At 38.1% G+C, this 19,476-nt stretch overlaps 1 protein-coding gene across 1 annotated transcript in view; it reads right to left on the bottom strand.

Annotated features, from left to right (window-relative positions):
- LOC131591999 (hepatocyte growth factor receptor-like) overlaps window positions 1-19,476 on the bottom strand; it is a 120,863-nt gene that overhangs the window by 48,926 nt on the left and 52,461 nt on the right. The window contains exons 3-4 of the mRNA XM_058863187.1: window positions 17,421-18,635; window positions 5,067-5,258 (exon numbers count right to left, since the gene is read on the bottom strand). Coding sequence (XP_058719170.1) covers window positions 5,067-5,258; window positions 17,421-18,635 — 1,407 coding nt within the window. The remainder of the gene's footprint in view (window positions 1-5,066; window positions 5,259-17,420; window positions 18,636-19,476) is intronic.

Genomic DNA, 19,476 nt, shown 5'->3' with positions numbered 1-19,476 from the left:
TCCCACATTCCGCACTACTGCTGCCCCACTGTGCACTGAATTTCACTGGCGTAGTCAGGAGGATGAGGCGGCCCTGCTGCCAAAATTGCATCTATAGAGAGTGGTTGCCTGTTGTAGCTGTAAAACACAGTGAAAACTTCTCTAGTCCCTATTCAAGAGGGTCACCAACAAGCAGTTGCGGTGCTTTTGCTGGAGTGCTACATTGCTGAGGCCAGCTCCAAGTGTAGGGGGCACATGCACAATTCTGTTTTCAAACATAATCTTAGGCTGAAATCCAGCCTCTGCTACATCAAGGGCATTGATCTCTTGTTCATTGTTACGGCTAGACCAAATGTGAGCTTTTAAGAATAAATCTTGTTAGACCTTCCCATATCCCACACTTCCCAGAGCTACCACAAAGATTTCCCCTTCCTGAAGAACTCATTTCATCATCACTCTAAAAACACTCTCTGAAGTGAGAGCCAGCTTCAGAAGAAACCCAAAACGCCTTGAAACCAAGCAAAAAAAAAAAAAAAAAAATTATCTCAATATATTATGGAATTTTTTACAAACTATAATTTCCCCAAATAATGGCTGGTAATATCTTTTCCAGTTGTGAGTTGTATTCTTATTGCAGCTTCATTTGAGCAGAATAACGCTGTTTTACATCAGCTGAAAATCTGATTCCTTAGCTATAGCTGTGTGACTGGGTGCTGTTTTCTAATCAAATAACCACTGTGAAATACCTGATTCACTTTGCACACAACAGCTGTAGTTACAGCCTGCGTTCCCAGTCACAGTCTGAAAACAAGCACAATAAGAAAGGCTGAACAGCTGCAACTTCTCCGCAGAAAAAAAAAGAGAAGGGAAAAAAAAGTTTGTTGTCAGGCTCCAAGCTTAGGAAGGAAGTAAAACCATTTTTCTTTTCTGTCTCATGCATGTCAGCTGTCTTAGAAAAATTATTACTGGTCTGTTTTGCAACAGAAACTCCACAATATTTAGTAAACTACAAACTCCAATCTATTCATGGCCAAATACAGATTTGACATTTCTGAGGGAGCCAAAACATGCTCAGTATGTGAATGGGCTGCAGTACTTTTCAGGGGAGATCTGGAATTCACCTCATGGCCCTAATTATCCTCCTTAGAAGAACACATGCATCTTCTGTATTTGGACCATCCAAATTGATTTTATTTTAGTTCCAGATTTTGGCTCAAAAAAATTAAACATTTAGTGAAGGAGGCTATATTTACTTTCCAGTATTAGTGCTTTCCAAAGCTGTTCAACTGAGTAATTCTATTTTATCAAATTAAAAGCAGAAAACAACAGGTGAGTATTCCTTGGTTGGATAAAACATACCTGCCTTTGCTTTCTGATTAGTACTGGTTCTTTAGAAGGCTTTTTTTAAATAAGTAAGATGTGGACTATGTTCTGAGTTGGATCATTAATAATTCTGATGGGTAATGCTATAAGCTTTGGAGGAATCACTTGTAAAAGTAGGAACTACTCATTGTGATACATCCCTAAATACTTCAAAACTCCAGAATATGGTAGCCATCACCTACAGAAGGAAAAACATACATGTTAAACCTGTTGAATTTTGCAGCAATGCTGTGCTATAGCCATAAGGTAAAGAGGTGAAAATAGATGGAGATAGAAATAGAGTTGTAGACAAGAGGAACATAGGAAGGTAGAAAGTGATGAGCAGAAGAAAAACAAAAGGAGATGGAAGGATGACTAGAAAGAGGAAAGAAAAAAAAGACAGAATCAAGTGTTTGGCTGCTGATCAAGTAGAAGCAAGTATAAAGGGGGTATATGAGAAACATTTTCAAATAAATTTCTCTCAGGTTCAATAGCTTGCTGCTTCACCTATGGGCTTCCACAGTGCAGGCTTGGAGCTTCAACTCAGTTTAGGTGAGATGATCTCAAAGTTTTCAAGAGGTTCCCCCTTCCCCCAAAGTGTTTCATAACAAATAAAAGAAACCCTAAATTAATACAGCAAAAATGTGATTCAAATGTTCATTACTTTCACCAAACTGCTACGTATCTGGACACTTCAGGGTGCTGTTGTCAAAGACAGAGAAATTACTTCTTTTAATCTCATGCTGCTAGCAGGGAAATTTATGTCAGAAACTAAATTGTCTAAATATAGTAAGGTTTGGTATTTCAAAGAAGATACAAGATGAACTGGGTGCACTCAAAAGGCTGAGCTAATTTTTTTAATATAGAAAGGTATACATGAATACTTTTTTCTTTTGCTTTTAAATAGTTGGCATGATAATATGTCCTCAAAATACCAACACAATACAACCAGTTTTAAAACAGGTTCCCTGATAGATAGAATTTTGTAACTAATTCTCTCTGAAAGCGTGTCTGTGTCTGAAGTCAGCTTTGAATAGCTACAAGTTACAAGGGTTGCACGGAAAAATTCAATATTTGCTTGTACAAAGACCTAAAAAATATCAGTCCAAATGACTGTGCAAAAGTGAGACGCATAATAAGTGAAGAGCTGAAGATTCTTTGCAATATGTTCCAACAGATTTGTGAATGAAACAAAAAACTCATTATATTTCTTTGTTAAAAATGTGTGGAGGTCTTTGGGGATATATTTTTGATGAATTAACCCATTTGTTAGATTATCCTGATTTTTTTACCTATTTTACCTCAGTAATGGTCATATAATAGCTTAATTTTTAATGATCTAAATCTCATTGCAGTTAATAGCTATATTTCCATAGAAACACTACAAATCTGCTTTAGTTGGGCATTTCCTAATGAACACGTTTGAAAGCACTTCCTAGATTACTATTAGAGAAAACAAAAAGAGAGCATGAAATTCTGCAAAAAATCTGTGTCTGCTCTATCCTACAGATTTGGTATCCTTTCCAAAATAATTTAAAGACAAAAAAAAAAATACTTTTACTTGGAAGTAGTATCATTAAAGGTAGTCACTATACACTTTCTCCTCTTAGCTGCACTCAACCCTCAAAAGAAAGAGCTCAAATTTAGTACAATATCAGCCCAATGCTGACTTCCCCCTGTAGCTGAAGCCAGTCTGATTCAATGATGAGAATATTTCTGCTAATGGCCATGTGCAGTTTACACAATAGCCTTTTCTTTTGATCTGTAACTGAACCTGGAATGGGAAATGTATTCTGGAAATATTTAATTGTTCCTTGAGTTGAGCAAACATCTAAATGAAGTATGTGCTGCAGGATTTGAATGAATAATTTAAAGAACATAATAAATAAAAATAATGCTCCCTTGTGCTTTCTACCAAACCTTCCTAAAAGCTTTGTGACAGCCCAGAAGTAATGCTGGGAGTAAGAGAGTCGTTGTTATTAATTGTATTTTGTGGGTAAGGAAATTACTTCAGAAAGGTTAAACAAATTGCTCATTTCTCTGTGTGAATCAGTATCTGCTTTCAAGAACAGAACACAATTTGGGCCCAGCTCAATGTGTAGCTCTTAGCATTTGCCTTTCCTGCATAAAAGGCAAACCACAGCTTAAATTTATCAAGGTCACCATGGAAAGTTAAGGTAAAACTGGCTGGGTTGTCATTGAAAGATATGTTAAATTTTTTGGAGGAAAAGAGAAACATGATTTTCTATATTTTTTCATCTGTCCTTTCTGGCAAATAATTTTGAACTCCTTGCCCGTAGAAGCATTATATAATTTGCATTACACAGCTGGTTCTGTCTGCTAGGGTACCAGTGCTGTGTCCAGTCTGTGCAGAAGACTGGAGGTACAGAATTCCCTTTATCCAGAAAGGGTGCATACACTGAGGGCAATATAAAACCATATCCACTGCATGTGGCAAGAAAATGAGGGGAAGGGAGAGAAGAAAGGAAAGGCTTAGTTCCATTAAAGGCTACATGTGCCCAAGTATTTTCTGATGGAAGGTTATGGGAAATGGGAAAACTAGAATGGCACAGCAACTGATGGTCTTATTAACTCTCTGTAGCCTATAGAACAAGAAAGCCAGAAGACTGTAAATACTTCAGGAAGTTTTCTAGAAGACAAATATTATTGGCAAATTGAAATAACACAGGTCCTTGGGTGCAAGAGCAATCCAGGCTAAGATGTACATCCAGGCTGGACTGTGTGGCAGCTGGAGAAGCCAAGCTCTCCAAGGAAGTTACTATAGGATGATAGTGCTTGAAATAAGATGGGTGAACTCAAAGTATTTTGTCTTTGTCTCCTGGTGTTTGCTTTTGACTGCCAAGATTTTAAGACTGCTGCTTGTATGCATTATATTTATTTCATTAGTCACCTACAAAGAAGTCATGTAGTATAATCTACCTGTCTAGATTAGTTATGTACTTAGTGGAGGAAGGGAGACTACTTAGGAGGGTGATGTATCACATTTTAATGAAAAACTTATTTTAGGACAGGAAGAACTGTAATCCTAAAAGAACAGAGTGAGATAGGGGTGAGCAAGAGCCTGAAAATCTAATACACATTCAGAGAAACTTGAAAGTAGGTGGAGAAGGAGCTAATCTCAATTCTACAGCTCTGAGTCATAGGCTATGGGTACACTAGCAAGGAATTTAGTGTCAGAGAAGTGGATCAGTATATAGAAACAACTAATGCTGAGGGTCCTGTTTCTACATTATAAACTGTCTTGCCATTTTTTACTGAATGGATTTAATCTGATCCTCTAGAGTAAATGAGCACACAAAGTGTATTTTTGAAGCTGTTTGAATAATCAGTCACTGTTTTAGACCTTTCTGCCCCAGCTGGGGTTGAGGCATATTTGATGTCTATCCAAGACGGTGCTTTCAGTTTAGTCTTTGAAAGAACTCTTGTTTGTATGGACCAAAATTGTTCTGTGAACTAAGACAGCTGGAGATCATGGTAGAATTTGCTCCTCAACCACTGTTCCAAACCACAAACTCCAGGTGAACACTTAAAATACTGAATGCTCCACTAGACACTTTATTTATATTCCAGAAGCTGTATTATTTTTGGCAATTTGAATTTTCTAATGCCCCTTTTAAACTGAGGTAATAACGCTCTTCCCTTTTCACCATCCTGCTAAACTCTAGTATGTTTTTTTATAGTGAAGTTATTGTAGTAATATTTACCTGCATGAAGCGGCCCTCAGAAGTTCCCAGATTAGCAATGGTAAGGTTCCCCTTGGTGAAGACAGATATGGAAGTTAACAGGACGCTGTTGAACTGGCCCATGAACAAGTCAACCCTCTGCAGAGGAGTCGTAACTTCTAAGCGATATTCATCATCTTGTGCTCTGCAGTACGAAGCGTTTCTTGAAAAAGCCTGTTTGAAAATGAAGTACAGATGAGTACTTTATTTATGAGTAGCACTAGATCTTTGTCAGAATGAAGTCATTTAGCACAAATGCATTCGACCAAAAGTATTTTAAGATGTTTCAAACTTAATTGCTTCATCAGTTATGATGTTCCATGAGGAAGGCAAAAACTTCTTAATGTCATGGGAATGTTTCTATTAACTTTTAAAATCACGTCTGCAGGAATAAGACATGGGGTCTTTAACTAGATGATATGTGTATAAGCACATATATCAAGATATCCTTCTCATAGTGACTTCCTTAATGCTGCTTCTCCAAGAGTCTGAGAATTTTTGTACTGCAGAGCCTGCCCAGTTACACACCTACTTCTAAACAGTTTCCTAGAAAAATATTTTCTAACAGCAACATGATTTTTTTACATGAAAATAACAATTTGCAATATTCTTTCCCCTCTATTTTCACCACCTTTTTCAGAGATAAGACACAAAAGTGGAGAAGAAGCCAGAGAAAGAAAAGGGAGATAAGTTAGGAAAAATAGGTTTCTGATTGTATGTTTAAATGAAACTACGGGGAAGACAGATTTTGATAATTACTCAGATTATTGTATTGATCATTTATGGTTCAGGCACTATTTCATCTGATCTCTACATGTCTCAAGTGTACTAAAATAATAGCTACATTTTCAGGATTTTCTCTTTCTTTTTGGGAACAGAGATTGTATGTTTTTAATTTTCATTGGAAATAGTCTTGCACAATACACTGTAAGTTATCTCTGAAGAAGAATATAACCTCCTAACAATTCAATAGAAATCTATTAACTGATAATTTCATTATTATTGATATTACATCATCTGTTTTGGGGACATTGTATAAAGATAATAACCAGGAATCCCTTAAAGGATATTTAACCAGCTTAAATTTGGAAGTCATATATCATGTTCCCACTGTGACATATTTTATGAATAAACATTTAAGAAGATTATAAAGGATCTTATGGTGGTTCCCTCTGTTAAAATCAATAGTGAGTTTAATTTCTCTTATTTTTTATTGATTTGTTTTTGTCACAAACATGCTTTAAAAAATCTTTTAAGAAACTTGAATGAAACCTTTTCAAGACAGCCAAGAGTTCTTTTTACTAAGTCAAATAGATCTGCATCATACCCTTAAAGAGCATGTAGGAGTAAAATTTTATTGTCCTCTTTTCTAGATTCAGATGTCTTTCTTCAAAGTATGAAAAGGAAAGCAACAAATGAAGAATTTCTTGTTGGGCTAACTGGTGAATTCTGGACTGAAATCCAAGGCATTGAAATTACTATCAACAAAATGTTCAACCTAGTAGCTCAGCCCTTTGCTGTTGATTTTGATGTTCCTGAGCTGAGCCCAGCAACAGCATTGGCAAGTGAGTTCTTCTGTGATCCCTAGGAGCTGCAGTCAGCCCTGGTGACGGATTTTCTGAAGGTGCCCTGACTGTCAATTTATTGTATCATTTAGGTGAAAGCGTACATCAGACCAAATGAGCAGTTGAAATCTCTGTGCAGTGTCTTAATGTTATAGAAAAAAGGGTTCTAAATTAGATCTAGTACAGCAGTGACTTAACAGTTCAGTTATCCACATACTAAAGGTTTTACTGTATTAGTTTTCTTTTTAACTGTTAATATGCAGTGTATTTTGTTCAGCAGGAACTGAACTAATACTTTGAACTAGGAACACTGAACATACTTTAAGTATTTTTTAACCCAGTGTTTGACTGGGTTAAATCCTCAATGGGCAAGTTTAGCTTTTCTTTGTTTTGGCCACCGAACGAGCTAAAAGCTGTATTCTTTTAGACTCATATCCTACCCAGTCTAAAAGTATTTCTGAAACATCTGTGCAGATTACTCATACAATGAGTATGAATAGTTCAAGTGCAGAAAGATGTAAAGTTTTCATGCTTCTTGAAATAAGGCAGATTTCTGATTTTACCCTCCCCCAACATAGGATCTTTACTCTTTCCTGTAACTGCTTTTTTTCCATAAGCGAAGACTTTGGAGAGAGATGTTTCTGTACTAAGCTTAATGCACTTCCTCCTACATAGTCATTTCAGCACAATTCAAACATCCTAACATGCTGCCTCATGAAACTTTGTTCAAGCTCTTTGGAAAAAGTGGCTAGATTTTCCTGCTTGCCCTGACACCTTTCTTAGCTCCTCCAAAGTCAGCTCAGCCACAAAGTCAGCTCAGCTTTCCTCAGACATGCCATAATTTTGTCTATCTGCTGAAGAACCTGCAGAATGTTACACATATGGTTCTTACAAAACCTGGTGCTTCATGGATTAAGTATAATGTAGGGTTGGCTGTTAAGAAATAAGGAAGGCTTTGATCTTTGAGTAGAAATGCAGAGATTAAAAGGCTACTTGGAAAACTAAAGGAAGATCAATAACAGGGACAACTTTGTCAAAGATGCTGCTTTAAATTAACACTTTTAAGCCTGGTTCTCTCTCTCTCTTTCTCTCCATCTCTCCCTCCCTCCCTCCCAGTATACACATAACTATCCATTTGGCTGTCAATGTGGAAAAATAACTGATGTCAGATGATGCACTCTGGATATGATGCCAAGTTCCACTGAGAAATCACACAACTATTGAAATGGATGATTACAGCACGAGTAAGTGCTTGGATTCAGCTATATTGCTTCTCTTGTAGGACAAGAGGTGCCAATTGTGCCTGTGATTCATAGAGAGGGCTTTGTTACTGTTAAGCTGGCACAGGTGTGCTCCTGGAATGCAGTGAGGTGTGAGCAAGCCCTGCCTTAAAGCTGTGTCCAGAAGGCTAGAAGATAATTAATGTTATCTTATTTGTTCATATGGGAAGTTGTGATGTTTTGGAATTTACCCTTGATTTGGTCCATAGAAGACAAACATGCCAAAAAAAATCTCTAGACATCACTGAGCTGAGGTATCAGGAGCTGCCACATTTTTGCAGCTAACTGATGGTTTAAGTGTCATATGCAGTAAGCATAAAAATAAAATATTTCAGATGAAGTTGCACATTTGAAGCCAGGAGTGCAGGGAAAGAAAGCAGGGAAGGAATTATTACAGAAACTAATAAAAATCTCAGAAAAATACCTGTCTAGGTTGGTGTCAGAAAAATGATCCAAAAGTCTAGTCTCTAGCCTGAATACTATACCCAGGGGAAAAAAAATTCCGAATATATTTTTGTGAGCTTTTCCCTAATTTGCAGTGATTGCAAATTGAAGAAATACTCCTCTAGGCTCCTTCCAGAGCTGGTCAAATCCTGCCCTTAGTTAAGTGCAGTGCTCATATAGATAGTGATATTATGTATAATGTCTTGATATTATGTTTAATGTCTTGAATAAACTGGAAATTAATGACTTAATCACTCCAGAACATTTCATACTGTCTTGTGAGCCACTAGGAGGACATCATTAAAACTTAATTTGACAAATTGGAGAAATGGTCTGAAGGTAACTAGGTGATATTTCCTAGTGTCAATCATAAAATAATGCAGTTATGCTCTAAAGCTCAAATAAAATAGGAATATGCATGGGTTTTATTTCCTGATGGTTTGTTTATATGACTTAACTTGTTGGCTGTCAAGAATCAAAATCCTAAGTATCAGGTTTTTTCTTTCTGCTATGAACACTGAGATTCTCTCTCAGGAGAAGTGGTCACCTACAAGAACCAACTGCATTCCTCCTTTCATAGAATCAAATAATTCCTTAGGTTGGAAAAGACCCTTAAGATCTATGGCATAACATAGGGAGTAGGGAGAAATAAGCTATTCTTAAATTACCTGGATCCAGATGTCTGCAAAAGGCAAAAATCCTTTCCCAAAGAAACTACTGTAGTTTTTCTAAATGAATTGGTGATTCTACATAACAAATTGGGTACCAAGACCATTAAAATCTAAGAGAGTGTATAAGTTCCCTATCTTTTCTCTTGTGGAAGTCAGTGAATTGAGATGAATAATCAAACTACAGTTTTCAGAGTGGGTCCTAAAGGAATCAAACACATAATGGTGAAGAATTTATATGTACAGCAGACTCTGAACAGGAAGAGTAACCATGAGGAACACAGAAAAACCTTATCATATTTTCCTCTTTAAATATTTCTGTATATTTTCAGCCAATATAGCTTTGCTGTTCTTGATACAACTTAATTTTCTGGGTAGTCTGCATTATTTCTCTTCAGGTGAGATGTGCATTTGATCACTGCTTCTCTCCACTGAAAATACAGGAACGTAATTCTGGCACAAATAATTCAGTGAAGCCACATAGTTGTCTGAGGGTGAGAGTGACTTGATCATCATCATGTTAATGATGGTTCTTGTAATCCTAAGGAAGGGAAAAATGAATCATATTGAAGGGCTCAGTTTTGCCAGTGGAAGCCAATTCATGTGCTAAACAGTTCCCATAAAAGCAGAGCCACAGTGCTTCTGGTCTCCTTGACTGGTGAGCAACACCTTGAGGGTGTGTGGGTGCTGTGAACTCAGTCCAGTGTTCATGCAGGACAGAACACGTCTGGGACAGGGGACTGGGTTCTCTTCTTCTAAGAACTCCTGCTGAAGCAATGAAGCTTTACTCTAAAAGCTAGAAGAGTTTCTTCCTCTTTTTGTTTTAAACAAAGAATTTTTTCCCCTCTTCTTCCTTCCTCTTCTTCCCAATACTATTCTTGTATTTGAAAGCAATTCAAAGAGTTTTATATGGAATACAGAGAAAGCATATCCCTTTCTGAGAATAAAATTTTTGAAAGAACTCCATCAGTGTAAATTTTTACACAGCATCATTTCAGTAACTCTTAATACTTGTTGCTTTGATCTACTCCTAAAATGAGATGGAGAAGGAAGCCACTGTACTGATGCTCCACTTAAGATAATAGGTAAAACAACATCCATGTTAAATGTAATTAGTTAATACAAATTAAGATGATTTCATGTTCTTTTGTCAAGATCATTCAAAGAGTTATTTGCTTTTGTCATTGAACAGTACTGCATTAGTTCTCATAATCTGGTTAGTGCATTAGCACTAAGTAAATCTTATTGATTCAGCAGGCAAAATGGACCTAAGTAATCTTTGTATTTTGCTGATTTCCTTTATATTAATTCAGCATTTAACTCAGTATACAGATTATCAAAGAAGAGGTGTTGACTAATTACACATTTTTAAGAAATAAAGTAATGCATTTGAGATATTGTGCTGATGAAAGCACTTTTGCTGTACATTTGTAGTGTCTATTAGGTGCATTTTTCATAGAAGTCCTTTATTAACATGGAAGCTGTGGTAAAATAGAAAAGCTGGGAATTCCATCTAGACCAGCTATCCAAAGATGATGCAGAGTGTGGAGACCCTTATTCCAACAAAATGTTACATAGCAACTGCATGTCTAGCCAAAACAGTGGTGCAAGACACATGTGGGACAGAAAGAAGTCAAGAAACTAGAAGAAAATCATGCAATCTGCCCTAATTTCCACAGGCTGTGTATAAAAGCAGGTGACATCTTCCCTACAAAAATTAAGAAGCCATTATCACTTACTGCAAGACCACTTCTCTTGCGTTTCTTTGTTTTCACACACCCTGTAGACTGTGCAAATAATAATTTCATATGGTTTATGCTTGCTTTCTGAACCATTTATGCCATGGATCTTCTTCCTCAGCATTATTATTTTTTTTTATATTTACTGTGGGATTTGATTCTGGTTTTACTTGTATGTTTGGAAATGAGGAGTAATTCCACCCCTGATGCAAAAGCTGTCTGAGATCAGAAACCCACATGCCACCTACAAAGTTTGAGTAACACTCAAAAGCTCTCTCCTGGATAATAATTACCTACTGTTGCTTTAGTGAGCAATAATGATGGCCAGATGTGGTCCTGAGTCAGAATAAGTAGAGTAAGTAGAAAACTGCTGAGGTAAGGTGGGTGCTGAGTGAGCTGAAAGGCAGATGTCTGCTTTGTCAGGACTTATGTGTCTCCCCATTGTTTGGCAGCAGAACACGAGAAAAATTCATTGCTAGCTTAGATGTATCAAGCACCTACCAAAGCCAGGTGGGATGAATCCAGGACTTAGATCTGCACACAGTGCACTGCATAATCAGCTTCTCTTTCTCTGGAACTTGGAATTGTGCTTAAAGAAATCCAAGCAGATCTTTCAGAAGGGGCTAAGATGGCCCCATTGCAGAACAGTCATCAGCAGACTTGATGTGAACTTAATCTGGGATTAAGGAGTCTTAGAATTTGGTCTGAACCCAGGAAAAGAGCCTCAGATCTGAATATTATACATCTTCAGGGAATGTCCTTAGTATTATATAACTACTAGTATATATTTTGGACATCTCTTTTTGTGAGACTGTAACATTTTTCTAATTTGCAAGGCTATACAGGATGAGAAAATTATACCTTGTCCAGTTCTAGCCTTTGGATTTATTTAAGGGCCTTCAGAAACTGAGACATAAAGACCACATAAACAGACATCCATTTTAACAAAATAAAAATTACTTTCTGCCTGAAATGATATCTGTGCAATTCCAGAGAAAAGCAGCAGAGTCACTTTTCCACACTAATAACCGATAGGGAACCCTGCCTTCAGTGGAAGAATTTGATTAAAAAGTCTGGAAATGGAACATTATTAGTAACTCTGGCTGATAAAGCTGTGCCCTTTGCAGAAAATGGTAGTTCAACGGATTCTACTTTTTCACAGAGAAATCCAGCTTTCATCAAGAAGATGATAAAATGCCAAGCAGCAGCACTAAGAAGCAAGGAAAGATAGGTCCCCAACTGGGCACCAGAAGGAAAACTGTAGTTTTTGCAGCCATCTAAGAGGTTAGCCCCCAAACTCCATAGCTCCTGGGGCTCAGAAGAGTCTGAAAAGGTATCTACCACTAGGGGTGGTGAGGTACTTTCCAAAAAAACTCCCTGACCTGCCTTTTTCCTTGTTTTGTCTTTTTCTCAGGAACTCCCTCATGAGGGTGTCCCAGAGATGGAACAGCCCTTAACTCTGTAGACAAGTGTTTGCCAAATCTGGTTTAGCCCGAGATAACCTTACCCAGACCCACACCCATGCTCTACAACTCATGCCCGTGTTCCTCCTTTAATGCAGTTTAATTGGAGACCAGACTCTCCCTGCAATCCCTTATGCCAGGCTGTTTGCCCCAGTCAGGTCCTCCATGGCCAGGTGGGTAGGTGGCCATGTACCTACTGGTGGAGGGCAGCTGGCTGGTGAGCAAACCCTGCCTTGCACTCCACTGGTACAGGCACAGCAAAGACCCCCAGTACTGCCAGGACTCAGGGCAGAGAGACAGTGAGGATAGAACAGGAATGTGGAGGCAGCCTATCCCCTTATTGGTAGGGTTTAAGCGTGTCTTAAAGCGCCAGTGCACTCTGCCCATCATTCTGACCTCCTCATTTATTGTTCTGAGACGTCAGAACCCCACAGAGGAGCTTGCATACAAATTGGAACAGATTTTGTGCCCAGGCAGAGTGCTGCATGCCGTCTGATATAGCATTTCCAGAGGAATAAATGACTGAACTAATCTAATGGATTCTGGTGCCTGACTTTTAGGGAAAATACTCAGTCACATTCTACTTGCAATATAAAAACATCTCCATGCTGTGAGATTATCTAAGTAGTTTACAACCACACATTTTAATCAGAGATACGTCGTGTTATTTTTAAAGCTGCCAAAATTTCATGCCAAATGCTGTGGAATATTGCAGTTAAAGGGCCTCAAAAGAGTTATTTGTCTCTGTTTATTTTATTAAATATTCTTAGACACAGCCTTAAGAGTACAGATCAATAAGTGCCTTTGCGGTTTCCTGATAGAAGGCAGCAATTATTTTCTTCCATTACAATATAAGCATAACCTAATTTTACTCATCTATCATGTGTGTAATGGTAATAAAGAAGCATCACCATGTGTTTATTTTACCCTCACTTTATTTTTTGTTTTGGTGATCTTCTCTTTTCCTTTCATGTTTTCCAACTGTTTATGCCTTTTGTTTCACAGGAGTTGTGACCACTAACTTTCTGGGAGCATGGGAGGTGGCAAAAACCTGTCAGTGGTTTCTCTTTTCCTTTAAGGTCTAAGTATTTTAGGCCTTCACCTGAACTTTCCTGTAGAAAAAACAAAGACATAAGATCTTTACAGAACAGAATTTGGATTTCATTTTTACAGGTGTTTTATCATGTAAGTCCATAATGATTAAAGTCAGGTAATTTGGCTTACAATTGTTTAGTACGTAAGAGATGCAGAAAGGACCAAAAAAGCTTGTAAAATCTTGATCTATCTAATGACAACTGACATGTATAGTTGAGATTGTTAAGGCTAAAATCAACTCATCTTGCTCACCTTAAAAATCCCATTTAATCCATGGTAAAGATGCACACTATTGGACTATGTCTGCAAATGGAGTAAATGTCTCCTCATCTAAGCATACCTCTGCTTTGAGGATACCACACTGGGGCTGATAATGACTAACTGACCAAATAAACTCTGCTTAAAGACTACAACCAGTTCTCTCTTCATTGTGGGAGATTCCTGCACAGTGATTCAAAACCCCCCCACAGCAGCTACCTCTCAGATATCTTTGTCCTGACTCAAGCAATAAAACCTCCTTACTGTTACTCCAAATTTTTCTTTTAATTCAAAGCCAGTTCTGTTTCCATCTTGCTGTCATTTAAGTGTCAGCCAGCTCTTCACTGAAGGAAATTATTAGGCAGTACTAACTGGTCACAGCTCTGCTGCAGTACATCTGACATCAATCAGATGCTCCATCAGATTCACTTTTCCTAACCCTGACTTCAGTGAGGCCAGGTTTTGGCTTAATACGTATTGCACTTAAACACAACTGGAAATGTTTTATTTTGATTTTATGAAATTTTCCATGAGCACTGGAGTAAGTGAAGCACAGTTGTGTCTGGATTTATATTTTGTGGTTGGTTGACTTTGCTCCTCAATTAAGCTCTAACAGAGACTTTTCCCATGGGTGAACAATATCTTCTTTAATCCTTGTAAGTACTTCTGATGTTTAGAAAGTTACTTCTCAAATTTCATCAGTTTCCATATCCTGAGCCTATATGGGACCTGTGTCTGGATTCACACTTGAATTCACATCTTTAAGGTTTCTTATTGCTGAGGCTGTAAGGATAACTAACAGAAAGACAGACCTAAAATAGCACGACCACATAAACTTCATTCCTTTAGAAAACAAGGCCAAAATAGAACAAATTTTGCCAACCACATCAAGATGAGTGGAAGTTTTTCTTATTTTTGCTTTAAATATGATAAGAACAAGTTGAGGAAGTGTTTCAGATGTACCATTCAGGTTTATTTTGGTCTAACTCTAGCGTTAGAAACCTCAGATCAAACAGTCCCTAGGGACTGCCACTTGAAAAGATGGACTACTCCAAGTCCAACAAAATTATGTACAATTGTCTTAAGGGACTTTTTTTGATAACATGAAATGGCTTTCATCAATCAGACTCTAACTGCAAATTATCAGAGAGCATTTCCTTACAAAGAGTGCAAGAGGCTCATTTTTCTTTTTAATGTTGAAGTTAGTGGTATACCATATTCACTGCTGGACTATTTTCACTGTCCTATGACTTAATTTTTCAGTGGTCAGTGCCTTTCACTTGCATGAGTAGTCTGTGGTTTTATTCTCTGGACATCAAAGAGGAAGATCATCTTGGCTACATTACAAAAACAAGTTTTGAACTTCACAAAAATAAACTGTGACAAACTCTCAGATTTTATAAAAGCTTTCTTTTAAGTTGAAGGTGACTTACAAAAAGGGGAAAAATGTTTTATGTCCTCATGTACACTTTTACAATGTACAAAGAAGGGCCTAAGAAGAGTTAAGGGGTTTGAGACTCTTTTTTTATTAATTATTATTTAATCTCCAACAAAATCAGGAAAGACCAGATTTGACATTTTTGGGACAAGCATAAAAAACAATGTGCTTTCCTTCTTCTGCCTGCTCCTTCCTTTCCTTCACATTCCAACCCTTCAGGTCTACTTTATATACCAGAGAAAAACAGGTGTATAAAGGATGGTTGGCAAATTCTTGCCAATCTTTTTGTATAGCTGAAGCCTGAAAAACTCAAAGGACACTTTTTACTGGAGCCTCAATGAGTCGTCTGGAACAAGGCAAAGGAAATGGAAAGGCAAAGCTTGACAGTCTTGATATTTCAGTGTTAAGCAAACAATCAGGACAAAAATTTCTGACAGCCTTTATGCCATTTAAAAGAACCACAAGAAATCATAGAAACATTTTTCCCTTTATCAATTTAATGTAGCAGAAATCAGAGCTCTGATGACATTTCTTGAAAATAGGCAACTGTAATAAACATGTCAGCAGTATAAGACATTTATTCTGATATGCAAAGCAGCAGCAGACTCTGGAAAAGCTTTTGAAACACAAAAGTACTTCACAGCATGTAAAAAGCGGCAAATTATTCTGTCAATATTTTAACAGTATACTTTGCTTTGAAGAGATCACCTTATGAAATGGATGTATAGGCAAGTGCAGAATGAGATAAGTTAAAGGCCACGAGCTTTAAAGACAGTCATTCACAAATCATATACCCCAGGAATATAGAATAAAGTACTTTCAGAGAAGGACAATAGTTCTTGTTAAAAATGAACTGAAAAATGAAAAAAAAAAAGAAGAAAAATAAGAAAAATAAAAGGATATTACTACCTGAAATGAAAAATTAGGACAATAACACAGTAAAGAGAGATAGCTACTGTGATGAATATTTGCTAACTTGTTTTTAGTTCCTGAAAATTGCCTGTCCCCCTCCCACAAGAAAGGAAATGAAATGCTATATCTGCTGGGCTGATGTATCAGCATCCACTGGCAATGCTTACATCTGTGTTGAGTACCTGGAACCTACTATAAGGAGTCATCCCCCAATTGCCAAGGCTATGGTTATGCTCAGTCCACTTCAGAGCTCCTCTGAGCACATTTCTGCAACTGGGGAGAAGCCACAGGGTCTCTATAATGGGCTCTTCTCCCCAGACTGCTCTGTGTCACCTCTGCAGTGGGGAGCAGCCCTTCTCTTTGACAAAATAGACTCCCACCTCCAACCAGGGCATTGTGTCAACATCTTAACCTGATGCCCTGTGCTGAGCAGCTGTGCTGAGAGGACAATGGTGATACTTGGGGTGAAGAAGGCCTGTGGCTCCCACTCTCACTTCAAGCTGTCCCAACAATGGGACATGGCAGATACCATCTGCCTCTAAATGCAGGCTGAGCTGTTGATCTGTCCTGACACAGGCCTCATATTGGCTGAGCCTTGTCTCACCATAGAGGCTCTGGCCCTCTGGTAGAAGGCAGCATGCCACCTCTGAGCTCCAAATTTCTTGTGTTGGAGAAAAGAAAGCTCCTCAGGTAAGATATTTAAGGGTCTGCTTCATAAGCAGGCGACTGATTGCAAGTTTTAATGTTTCATGTTTCAAAGCAGCTGTTCAAAGTACCCAATTCCAAGATTCTGTATTTCTTTTAAAAAACCTGAAACCAGCACAGATACTGGCCAGAAGGGAAAGAGAAAATTTCTGTGCTTCCTCTGCTCACAGTATTTCATATGGTTGGAGAGGAGTAACCTCCTGAAGTCATGGTGTACAGAAATGCAACCCTCCCACCCAAGACCACCTGAACCCTCATTCAGATACAGATTTCACTGACACTTCTTTCATGCAGAAAACTCATGTCAATCGGACTGCTTCTGTACCAAGCATGAATAACTACATTACAATCTGGCTCTTCATGGCATATTCTAAAACAGCTCTTTCATTTTTTTTCTGAGAAGGGCAGTGATTCAGCATTAACATACTTTTAAGTATGTGATGTTTTTCAGGGACTCCTCAGTGCTCAAGAATATGAATGTTTATGATTTTTTTTAAAAAATCAAAAGAAATAACTGCCTAAATGTTCCATTTAGCTGCATCATAGCTTCTCAAGCAAAAAACTACATTTTTTAGCCCCATAAGGACCTCAGTGATTTTTATACTCAATTTACAGGAACTAATCCTTTTAGAGATAAGCAATGCTGAGGAATCTGCAATGATCAGGGAGTTACATTTTGTAACTGAAACTGAAGGGATGGATGCCTGGAAATGGAATAGGCAAAGAGAGAACAAAAGTCCCAAAATGTAACAAATCAATTATCACTTACCCTGTTTAAGCAGTATTTGCTCTCTTTCCCATAAAAGTGTTGGAGACATTTCATGTTCTGCTTGTCAACAATCTTGTTGAAGAACTCGTTGATGGTTCGCACAGAGACGGCGCAGACAGCAGATCGGTTGGTTGGTTCAGAAGAGTCTGGTTTGCTTTGCGCAAAAACACCGTAGAGGATGTCATCATTGAGCCCAAGGCCCATTTCATGTGCTAGAGCTGCACCAGGCTTGCTTACATAGGCAGCTTGCAAAATGTTGAATACCTCCTTCCGGATGGACCTCTTTCTTCGCTTTTCAGTAAAAATGCACTCAAGAGGCATTTCCATGTAGGAACGCATCTCTGAGTCTAAAGTGCAGAAGCGGATAATTCTAGTGTGAAAAGATTGTGAGTCAAGAGTTTCTCTCTGTACAGTCAAAAAATAGACAAAGTGATCATTTTCAAAGGCATGGACATACCTAATAGGATACGAGTCACGGAACTGAGGGAGGATATCTATATAAGATTGATCTGTGAGAAACTCAAAACCGTCCTGTGTTTCTTTTAATCTTCTAACCGATATTGAATGCAGCACATGGGGAGGCTGAAATGTAGATGTCACAGTATTTCCAACAAAGAAGTTGACAAACCTGTCCTTTTCGGTCACCAAAACTTTGGTTCCTAAAGTGCTAACAACACAGTCAGGACAGTTATCTGCTTCTCCATCCACTTGGGGTGAGTACATGCAGTGCACCTCGCTTTCAATATCAGCAGGGTTGTCAGGGTGAATGATGTGACGGTGGCAGATGCCTCCGGACACACTACCACAGCTAATGAGCTGATCATCATAATAAGTTTCTAAAAGCAGTGCCATATTGACATTATCCTTCCATATGCTGTTAGATAAATTGGCTTTATCTCGGCAGTCTTCACATGGTGCACAGTCAGGGTTCTCCAAAACAGGCCCAGTCTTGTACACAGAAATGTTCTGGAGAGTTTCATTTAGTACATAAATCTTATTGACTGCTCCAATATAAACATGATGCTTGTATAAAACTACATTCTGAATTGGAGTGTCTGCAATGAAGTTAGGAAGATCATATTTTACACCAAGATTCATCTCTGATTTTTTAGCTGCTTCTTTGCATTGTCCATGGCTCTTCTGCAGCAAGGCAAACAGGAATACGATAAACCCAGAAGGATGTGCAGTAAAAGGCTTCATTGTCAGAGATCTAATCTGTCAAAATATATTTAATGGAAAAACTGGTTATATTCCATATACTAAACCATCAGTTTATCAGACAACAGAAATCCATTTCTAGGCTGTATGTAGTAGCTGAACTATTTCAGTTTAAGAAGTGTTGCAACCTTGTTTAGTGTCATAATAGTTGTGCTAGAAATGGCTACAATCACTGTTCTTTCTGGGTACCCATTTCACTGCCTTTAGAACAATTCACAGAAGGATTTTCTTATGATGAATTTCTCAAGACCCCTCAGCATGTTGTAAAGCAGCAAAAGAGAGAGGACTACTTCCACAAAGGCATTTAACCAGCTGACTGATATGGTTTAGAAAAGGATGGTGCAGACATAGCTGAAAGCAAAACTGCCCAGACACTTAGGACACAGCAGCACACAATGCAGCTGGAGCACATCAATGTGTGCATATAAGATATTTGTCAAGTTCTCAAGGAGCTGAACAGCTGATCAAAAGTAAGAAATAGAAAAGACATGAAATAATGTGATGGTTTGAGTTGGAGTGGACTTATATTCTGTTGATATTTTTGATTAACCAAAGAAGAGACACTTCTCCACCAGACCAAAGGAGGAAACCCCTCTCTCTCTCTCTCCCTCCAGCTCCCCAAATCACTGTCTTTTATAAAGGCCTAGTTTGGGAAAAAAGAATGTCTTTTTTCAGCCAGCCCTACTTCTTGGAATAGTCATTCTCCCTAGCGTTGACAAGGCTTTGTAATGTATTATTAGAATATTTTCTGCATCATGTGGTGCTTGGCATGTGCAAGCTGTATTTTAGGCCCTGTACCACAGCAGTAAGTCACTCTGGTGAGCCTTACAAGATACAG

This window comes from Poecile atricapillus, chromosome W (genome assembly GCF_030490865.1).
Source record: "Poecile atricapillus isolate bPoeAtr1 chromosome W, bPoeAtr1.hap1, whole genome shotgun sequence".
Classification (NCBI taxonomy): Eukaryota; Metazoa; Chordata; class Aves; order Passeriformes; family Paridae; genus Poecile; species Poecile atricapillus.
This window is presented reverse-complemented; position numbering and strand designations above follow the sequence as displayed.